General features: G+C 51.7%; 1 protein-coding gene across 1 annotated transcript; it reads left to right on the top strand.

Moving 5' to 3' along the window:
- Positions 1-2,127: 2,127 nt before the first annotated feature.
- On the top strand, positions 2,128-2,958 carry LOC138862893 (uncharacterized). Its single transcript, XM_070126081.1, has one exon. It carries the CDS (start codon positions 2,128-2,130, stop codon positions 2,956-2,958), a length of 831 nt encoding a protein of 276 aa, XP_069982182.1.
- The last annotated feature ends 7,662 nt before the right edge of the window (positions 2,959-10,620 follow it).

A 10,620-nucleotide genomic window follows, 5' to 3' on the forward strand; every position in this document is an offset into this window, starting at 1 on the left:
AGATGAAAATCCAGTTCGGTTTTATAACCCCAACACTGGTGACCCTCGGAGTGAACCAAGTTTTTTACACAAGATGTCAGCAACACACAGGACGCTACCAGTCTGCTCTCTGACCAGCCTGCCGAGCAGCACCTAACCCTCTGACCGCGTTAAGCTCCTTCCTGTCGTCTGACGCCGCGGACAACCGTACCCCCACAGAAATCCTTCACCACTTCCAGCGCCTCCTCACCTGCACCGGCACTACACTTCCACCTGACGTCATGCGCTCCCTCTTCCTCAAGCAGCTGCCTGCTGATATCCAGCAAATCCTGCAGGTGTCAGATGCCCCATTGGAGCAACTTGCCCTGCAAGCCGACGCGATGCTCGTAGCTAGGGCACCCACATCGTCAATAGCAACAGTGTCTGCCGCAACCACCACCTCCGCCGTGACGTTGGCAGCCCTTGCAGCCCATGTCGCCACACTATCCGAGGCCGTGCAGAAGATATCCACACAGGAACGTTCTCACTCCCGGCCTCGCTTTCGCACCCCTTCGCCACCACGCTTTGAACGGGACATCAGGCGCTCTGCCGAGGTCAGCCTCCTTCCAGCCTCCCACAGGGATAAATGCTTCCCCTCCTCCCGCACTCTGGAAGCTGCCAACACATCGCCCATCAACACCTACGGCGAGCGTTCGAGGACCCTCTCGCTGGAAGGCGAGCCCGCCCAACGATTCCAGTGGATCTTTCTCGTCGCCGACGTCCCACAACCCATCATCGGCGCCGACTTCTTGGCACACTACGGTCTGACAGTTGATCTGCAAGGTATGGCCCTAATCCACCAATCCGGGGCCCGCACGCACGCTGCTCCGGCTCTGGTAAGTACCCCCCTAATATATACAGTGCTTCCCAGGACCTGCGCCTTCAAGGACATCCTGCGGGAATTCCCGGCCTTGACCAAGCCGATCAACCGGGCCACCCAACCACGGCACGAGGTCCATCACCACATCGTGACTCACGGTCCCCCTGCCCACTCTCGCTGCCGTCCGCTCGCCCCCGACAGATGTCGCAGTGCCAAGGCGGAGTTCGACCACATGATGCAGTTGGGGATCATACGCCCTTCCAGCAGCCAATGGGCGGCCCCTCTGCATTTGGTGAAGAAGAAGGACGGCGACTGGCGCCCGTGCGGTGATTACCGTCATCTCAACACGATTACCGCCCCTGACAGATACCCGCTGCCGCACCTGCACTCCTTCTCCCACGAGCTGTCCGGCTGTACGGTCTTCTCGAGGATCGACCTCGTGAGGGCGTACCACCAGATTCCGATCGCTGAGGAGGACATCCCCAAGACTGCCGTCATTACACCGTTCGGCCTGTTTGATTTTCTCAGGATGCCCTTCGGTCTCTGCAACGCTGCTCAGACCTTCCAGCGGTTTATCAACGACGTGACTCGCGGTCTTCGCCTACATCGACGACATCCTCGTCGCCAGCGCCTCAGAGGCAGACCACGCCCGTCATCTCCGTGCCCTCTTCGGCAGACTGCAAGAAGCAGGGGTCGTGATCAACCCAGGGAAATGTCTCTTCGGCGCGGCTTCGCTTTCTTTCCTAGGCCACACCGTCACCTCTCAAGGCATCACCCCAGCGCAGGAGAAGGTCACCGCCATAAGGAAGTTCCCCAAGCCTGCCACGGAGAAACAACTTCGAAAATTCCTGGGGATGTTCAACTTCTACAGGAGATTCGTTCCCAAGTGTGCCCAGCTCCTCAAGCCCCTTCACGCCCTGATCACACCTAACAGGGCCAGCAGAAGCACCAAAATCAAGTGGACGCCCCCTACCAACGAAGCTTTCGAAGCCTGCAAGGAAGCCCTGGCCTCCGCCACCCTGCTGAACCACCCTCTGCCCGAGGCTCCTCTCAACATCGCCGTCGACGCCTCCGACACTGCCATCGGCGCTGTCCTCCAGCAACGTCAGGGTAAGCAATGGCAACCTCTTGCCTTCTTTTCGCAGTTCACGACGGACATCCATCACATCCGGGGCGCGGACAACGAGGCCGCCGATGCCCTCTCGAGGGTTACCATAGCTGCAGCGACCCACGCCGACGACGCAGTGGATTACCACCTGGTCAGCAGGTAACAACGCCAGGACGCGTCCATGATTCCGCTCATAGAGGGCCAGACTTCCCTTAGCCTTGAGAGAATCAAGATACCAAACTCCAGCGACTACCTCCTCTGCGATGTCTCCCTCGGCTACCCACGACCGTACATCCCGCCTTCCCTCCGCCGGCGATTCTTCGACGCATACCACCAGCATCGAGGCATCCGGGCCACCCAACATCTCATCCGCGGCAAAGTCGTTTGGCCTGGCATCAACAAAGACGTTCGACAGTGGTGCCGCTCGTGCATCGAGTGCCAGAGGACCAAGATCTACAGGCATACAAAATCTCCCTTCCAGACGTTCCCTATCCCAGACGAAAGGTTCCAACACATCCACATCGATATAGTGGGACCCCTGCCCTCGGACGACGGCTACAGCTACATCCTGACGATGATTGACCGCTTCACCAGATGGCCCGAGGAAATGGTCTATGGAACAACGCTCGCCCTCCCTGCAGATTTCATCGTCACAGCCGGCAACTTCGAACCAGGAACCTTCGGCAAACAACTCTGCGAACGGATGACCCGGGTACGCAGCCGACCGACGAGACCCACCCGACAACAGGATATATACATGCCCCCAGGACTCCAGGATTGCTCTCACGTCTTCGTGAGAAAACATCCCAGACCTCCTCTCTGCCCTCCGTACGAGGGTCCATTCCCAGTCATCCGAAGAAGCGACAAGACGATCACCATCCGCCGCCCAAAGGGAGAAGACACCGTGACCGTCGACCGCGTCAAACCCGCACACCTACACCAGCCCATCAAAATCACCAAATTCCGTTTCGCGACCGCGAAACTAGAGGGGGAGTGCTGTAGCGGTTCCTGATTGGTCATCAATCGAGAACCGCACCTGACCTGTGATTGGCCGACTCCTGCCTCGGGACCGCCCAAACTGACCGAGTAAACATCGCCGGTCAGGTTCATAAGCAGCCGGACCTGAGCCGAAACCTCTCTGCTCCTGCACCAAGGAGCCTTTCTCCCCTCCCAGTTAGTCCTTCAACGGCACACGGGGGTGGGCAGACTGTTGTCCGTCATTGATGCTGACGCGAGGATCCAGTCATTCAAGGCGCCGAGAGCTTGCCAATCACGCAGTCAAGGAAGGAACCGAGAGCTTGCCAACCACGCAGTCAAGGAAGGAACCACGCCAAGTGGGTGACTTTCATGCCACCGAATGTCTCTCCGCCAATTGGCCAACGATATAGCTTCCGACCTATAACCAGCATCTTTGTTGGAAACCATAAGAGTATTTTTTGACCCTTTTTTGGCCCTCAATCACTTCCACTTAGTGTCCCCTCCCGAGCCAAGGTGAACCCCGTGGGCAGTGCCACAAAGCAGCCAACTACCGGCCCCGGTAGTTGGCTGCTTTCAACTCGGGAGAAAGGTTCCATTATTAGGGTTTGATTTTCCTCGTGTTTGTCATAGGTAATCGAGGAAAGGGTAGGGGAAGTGATTGATCTTAGCTTCGTTCTTTGCCTCCATTTTCTTATCCTCCGCTATGGTGACAACAAGGAAGAAGCCTCCGCGTCCTCCTGCACCTGCAGAGGCTACAGAAAATCCAACCCCACCACCACCTGCGTTGGACACCGGTGCCTCTACTTCTATGTCTCCTCCTGAGGAGCATACGCGGATCTCCAAGGATCCTCCAGGCTTAAACAACGAACCCTCTACCTCAACCGCCTCATCTCACCAGTCCTCCACCAGCTACATAATCTCCACCAATGAAGACTTTCCTACCTCCATTGAAGCCTTGTTGGCTCTGGAGAAGGACTTTCCCTCACTGAAAGTTTCCACCAACATCAGCAACAAAGGAGATTACATTCTTAAACCAGGTAATCCAGATTCTCTTCAGATCCTAGGCAATACCAAAGTACTCAGCACTGGAAAGACCATCAATCTTTCCCCATACTGCCGTCCACCCAAGAAAATCAAGATGGTTCTCGAGGGTTATCCGCTTGGATTCCCACTTAGTCGTCTTCGAGAACACCCTCTCATCGACTCTGCCTCACGCCTTATTGCTCGTCCGTCTAAGGAAGAAACTCGTCAAGTTCTTATCACTGTTTTGGGTGATCCTCCAACAGAGCTCCAATTGGGTATATTTGGAACCTTCCGACTTAGGGAGTACTACCAGGAACCTATCAAGTGTGGAAAGTGCCAACGCTTCGACCACCACGTTTCGAAATGCAGAAGTAAGGCTAGATGTGGAGTCTGTTCTGAACCCCACCTCACAGACTTATGCATTACAAAACTGAAAGAAGGTTACCCTACCACTGCCAAGTGTCCCAATTGTGGGGACTCCCATCATGCTTGGAACCCAAAATGCCCAGAGAGGCTCCAACGTCTTGTCCTCCCTTTTAAAGTAGCTCTCTCATCAGACCAACGGCCTCCTAGGACTTTCACAAGAAAGATTCATACATGGAACACCAGTTCCCCGGCTGACTCTCCCTCTACATCTCGACTTTATTCCTCTGCCATCAAATCCACATGGCCAAGACCGCCCCCAACTAAACAGCATCCTTCTCCTCCTGTAATCCTCCCGTCCAGTAAATGCACTGGTTGCGGCACTGCAAACAACTCCCAAGATATGGAGTTCTTAACCACAATCCTGCAGATGGGCTTCGCCCTTGTTGGGAAGCACGCCAACCGAGAAAACATACAAACGGCTATGCAGACCATTCTCAATGTCAAACCTGCAGAAATTGCAGGAACCTCAGACGCGGCATCGGAATCAGCTGCCGACCACCCCAACATCGCGCAAGCTATGCCACCTGAAGATGCTCCTGGTACTTCTTTAAGAACCAGCGAGCCATCCAACCATACAAACCTCACCTTGTCTGCGGTGTCTTCCCATGACACCGAATCCACACTTTCAGAAGGACTCTCACAAAGGAAATGTTTCAGGAGATTATCCTCTGGAAGCGAAAAACTCAAGAAGAGTAGTTGCTCGTCTCTTGAAACAGGACCTCAACTGAACCAGCATTCCACCGACAACCAAACCGCAAATGATGAGGTTGAGGATTTTGACCTTAACTTTCCAACCCTCCACCCGATCACTGTTCAGTCTTCAAAAGACGGAACTCCACCGGTAATCCACATACCTAACGGACCTCCCCCGAACGATTATGCAAACTCTAACTTCAGTACTGACTCCGACGATGGCCAATAACCCAAATGCAGAAGTAAAGATCAAACTCCTTCAGTGAAATATCCTTGGTTTTCGAGCCAAGTTACCTCTACTCACACTTGCACTCGCCGAACAACGTTACGAAGTCGTTCTGCTGCAAGAAACTCTTCTTCAAACCAGCATCACCATCCCGAACTATAAAGGATTCCATCAATTCTACAGCCAAGGTCGTAGCAGGGGACTAACCATTCTAGTCCGGAGAAACATACATGCCGAGCCTCTCCAGATAACTGCTTCCTGTGGACAAGAAGTAGAAAGTTTAGCTGTCACTATATCCCTGCACAACACCAAATTACAGATTTACAATATATATCGCCCACCCAGACTAGGTGCAACCCTCAAATTAGATCACCTATTTGCTGCTGTTAGTAGCTCCCCGTCCATAGTAGGTGGAGATTTCAATGCTCACTGTCCGACTTGGAACAATCCGCTGTCCTCCTCTGCCTCACGATTATGCAGGGCCGGAAACTACCTTAACCAGATGCTCCAGACCTTCCCAGCTACCTCTCTTCTCAACAAACACGTGTCCACACACCTCAGAGGGGGTGTACTAGACCTCTCCTTCGTCTCCACGTCATTACTACCTTTAACAACCTGGTCTCTACATCCATACTTAGCCTCTGATCACTTTGCATCCACCATCACAGTTGACCTACCTCGTCTACAGAGGTGCGCTCCCGAACCACGCTGGAACTTCAGGAGAGCTGATTGGCACGAATTTTCTTACTTGATGGAAGAATGGGCGGAAACTCACGTGCCAGCTCATGATTTAGAAGACCAAGAAAAAAAGAGATTGTTGCCGCCCTCCACCAAGCAGCCAATCAAGCCATTCCCAAAGTAGGCACCAGTGTCTTCACTCACAAAAACAGCTGGTTTTACAACGATAGAGTCCGTGAACTTAAGCACCGTCTCATCGTATTGAAGAAAAAACTCAAACAGCATTTTTCTCCCTCCCTTCTTGAAACCTTCCAGGCAGCTCACAGGTTGATCTGCAAAGAAATTCAAGAAATCCGCACCAACTCTTGGTTAAAATGGTGTGAATCCCTTAATGCTCACACTTCCCTCCATGATCTATGGACGAAACTTAACAGGGTCTCTGGCAAACATAAAAAACAACCTAGTCACCCTCAGCCATTGCAGATTGCAAACGATCTCATCCAATCCTTTCAAGCTAGAAGTAGTAATACACAGTTACCGCGATCCACCCTCAACAGAACCCAGAATCTCTCACATCACCGTGAACTCAGTATCCACACTGCTATTGCTCTCCCCTCGGACCTCGATGTCCCATTTACACTGCATGAGATAAAGAAAGTCATCAAAACCAGCAAGGATACAGCCCCAGGCATAGATAAGATCTCGTACTCTATGCTCAATCACCTCGGCGATCATGCACTCATGCAGATAACCAACCTCTTTACAGCCTCACTCACCTCAGGCCGACTACTGTCCCAATGGAAAGAAGCCAATATTCATCCTATTCCAAAGAACACCACACCTCCCTCCTACCGTCCCATATCATTGTTATCATGCCTTAGCAAAACAATGGAACGAGCTATCTTAGCAAGACTCAAACACAAAGTACCCCATCCTGACAAGAATATTTTCGCTTACTGCAAGGGACTTGCAACTAAAGACAACCTCGCAGCAATCCACAGCACCCTTGACGGAAAAGATGGTCTTGCAGTCTTCCTAGACCTAGAGAAGGCCTTCGAACTTGCGAGACGAGAAGTCATTGTTCATATCCTTGCCTCAAGAGGTATCTCGGGCAAGATACTCTCCTGGACTAATGACTACCTCCTCCATCGCAAGGCAAGAGTGAGATTCCAGGAGCACTACTCAGTGTTCAAGGTTTTTGAAAATGGAACCCCCCAAGGAGGGATTTTAAGTCCCTTCTTGTTCAATCTCCTCATAGCAGAACTCCTTGCCATTCAACTCCCTCCAGCCACACACCTTTTCGCCTATGCTGACGACCTCCAACTGATCGCCACTGGCGCCTCTCGATTTCCACATGCTCAGCAAGCTCTTGATCTCATAACCAGAAAATGTCACACCCTAGGACTTAAGTTAAACTCAAACAAGACGAACGCTCTACAAATCAGACGCTTCATGCCCAACCACCATCTGTACATAGAAACCAACAAGATAGAATGGGTCACCTCCCACAAATGCCTCGGAATCATTCTCAACACTCAAAATGATTCCTCTTCTCAATTAAAAAACCTTCTGGACAAAACCAAAGCAAGAATCAATATCTTACGATGTCTCACCTCAACAAGATTAGGAGCTGGCTTCCATGTCTTAAGATCATTCTACGTACACGCTATCCGGTCGCTCATAGACTACAGCTCCTTTTCCCTACTGTCTCTCACCCCAGCCCAGGTTAATAAACTTGAAACCATCCAAAACAAGTGCATGCGTATCATCCTCGGGGCCCCTAGGTGGACGCGCCTCGTGAACCTGCGTCTGGAGGCCAAGTTAGTTCCCCTACACATAAGAATCCAGCAGATTGTTGCAGGTCATGTCTGCAAGATAGTCTCCAATCACAGACAGTCACCTCTGGGAGATTCTCTAAGACGGATCCTAGACAACCCTCAACCCCCTCATCGCAGCGATCTTCCCTGGCATCATGAAATCCATCAAAGCATCACCTCCTTCAACCTCCTTCCCGCGGCATTGATGCACCACACCATGGATATGCAGAACCAAATCCCTGGGAACCACCACTTGCAACCTTTCTAATTAACAGTCTCCCGAGACCTAAGAAGAATTGCTCTCCGGGTGACCTGCAGAGTCTGCGAGAGACTATCTCTTCATTTGAGAATGACAGAGACACTACTGTCATCTACACTGATGGGTCTGTTGATCCAGAATCAGGCAGAGCCGGAGGTGCATTTCTTTGCAATGACTATGTACAGGCATCGAGACTCAGCAATGGCTCCTCCATCCTCCAGGCAGAACTGTTCGCCATTCGATCAGCATTGACTTATGCGCTCTTCTGTACAAAATCTACAGTATGTATTTTCACGGACTCCCTTTCTGCCATTCACACCTTACAGAACTGTGCTCACTTGGACAATGTCTACTTAACAACATCAACTCTGTTCAAGCTACAACAGCTGACTCAACAAGGCAAGACAGTCCAAATAATGTGGATTCCCAGTCATGTCGGATTAGAAGGCAATGATCGTGTAGACTCTGCAGCCAAATCCAGCCTCCACCAAACTCGCTTACAGCCGATTAAACCAAGCATCAGCCAAATAAAAAACAGAGCCAAGATTACAGCAAAGCAAATTACACTTATCCAACACCAAGTCTGGGTTCAAGCAGGTTCACCTTCGGCGACCTGGTACAAAACGGTCACTGAATATGAAACCATCACCATCCCCCGTTCCATGTCTAGGAAGGATGCTGTCATCATCCACCGGCTACGGCTAGGCTATCCTTGTAGCTGGGAGATTGACGAACGAGTGCCAAAAGAGTGCAATTATTGTCAGACTGTAGTGAGCCATCCACTAACACACTACCTACTAGACTGTCAGGCACTCTATCACATTAGACACCACAATTTCAGTGACGTACCAAACAGAGAAACCACACACACAAGCACTGTAGCAGCAACTTACGCCCGCATCAGAGGAATCCTTTAAAACAATCTCTGCGTCACCTCCCCCAAGATAAACTTTAACCAAGGTAAACTCAATCAAACTCAGAATAAGTTCACTTAACTAGCACCAATAACCGGGTGGCGAAATCCAACTCACTTACGATGAAGAGTCACCTCTGCCTTACCGGGAGGAGCTACTTTCCTGGACTTCTGCGGAGACAGCTTCGTCGTCGGCGTGACGGGGCGACCACCGTCTTACTTCCTGGAATCCTGCTGGTGCTGCTTCGCCGTGGCGCATCGTCGGTGTGGAGCTGTTTGCGGCGCTCTCCTTGTTCCTGATGTTGGGTAAGCTCTGGCTAGTAATTGCCGGGGCTGGCCACTTACTGTAGGGTACGCGGCGCCTAAGTAAGGCGTCAGGGCGGAGTTGGAAGGCCTCTGCCATGGGCCCTACAGCCCACTTACAGCTGTTGCTGCCTCGGTTGGCTCCAGTGACAGAACGCCGGAGCGAGCCTTACCGAGGGAGTGGGGGACGTCAGTGAGGGGCTTCACGGCTTCGAGGCGTTGTAGCTGAGCGGTTCCTGGCGGCAATCTTGGAGGAGGACGTCCTGCCTTCTATCGTCGGAGATGGGCGGCTTCCGTCTGGTGTTCCGGGCAGCTGCTTCCTGTTTGGGGAATTTGACTCCCAAAAAAAGGCTGATCTTTCGGCCAGTTTGACAAGTACTCAAGAGACGAGGCTTTCATGCTTCGTCACACCTAAATAAAATTTCATCCTTTTTAAAGAATCACTTAAAGCGATACACCTCACGGGTGGCTAAAGCGAAACCCGTTCCATCCCAAGTTGGATGGTGAATATTAAAAAAAAAAAAAAAAAAAAAAAAAAAAAAAAATGAGCCGAAATCATCATTCGCCTCACGACGGTTGCTGACATCACTTGTGCTTGGTTCATCGCCAAATAAAGAGATAAAAATCCAGTTCGGTTTTATAACCCCAACACTGGTTTGGTGGCGATGAGAACACCGCCACCTCTGCCAGCGTCAGTCGAGCGGTCTTTACTTACCACAGTCATGTTAAAGGGGGAGGGGGGGGATTTCAGTAGAGCCAATGTCAGGAGTCAACCATGTCTCAGTACCTATTATAATGTCAGGTTTGTAAGAATGGAGGATTTGATGAAGCTGGGCTATTCTGTTGGTAATGCTTCTGAATTTGATGTTTAGTAGGCGGAGGGTAGTCGGGTTATCGCGAGTGGATGGTCTATGGGAGGTAGGTATGGAGGAGGAGGAGGAGGAGGTGGAAGAGGGAGTAGGAGGGGAAGAGTGGGGAGGGGAGGGAGAGGAAGAGTGGGGAGGGGAGGGATTGGAAGAGGAAGGAAAAGGAGAGGAAAAGGAGTGGGGAGGAGAGAACGAGGGAGAAGGAAGGGAAGGGACGGGAAGAGGGAGGGGGAAGGAGAAGGCAGAGGGAAGGAAAGGGAGGAGGAGGGAGGAATAAGTGAAGGGGGGGAAGGGAGGGGGGAGAGAAAGGGGAAGGGAAGGGTGGGGTAAGGAGATATTCATGAGATGCGTGAGAGGTCCGGGAGTCAATGGAAGGCCTAGAACAGTGGGATATGGAACTCAGTGATATGGATGGGAGTCTGATGAGAGGCATTATTGGGGTTGAGTGCTTGTTTGTATGTTGGAGAGAGTGGTGAGTATGTGTTGTGCTGG

The sequence above is a fragment of the Penaeus vannamei genome, chromosome 10 (assembly GCF_042767895.1).
Source record: "Penaeus vannamei isolate JL-2024 chromosome 10, ASM4276789v1, whole genome shotgun sequence".
Lineage (NCBI taxonomy): Eukaryota > Metazoa > Arthropoda > Malacostraca > Decapoda > Penaeidae > Penaeus > Penaeus vannamei.

What these genes read in the sequence shown, in the direction of transcription:
- LOC138862893 (XM_070126081.1), top strand. Translation starts at nt 2,128, where the DNA reads ATGATTCCGCTCATAGAGGGCCAGACTTCCCTTAGCCTTGAGAGAATC.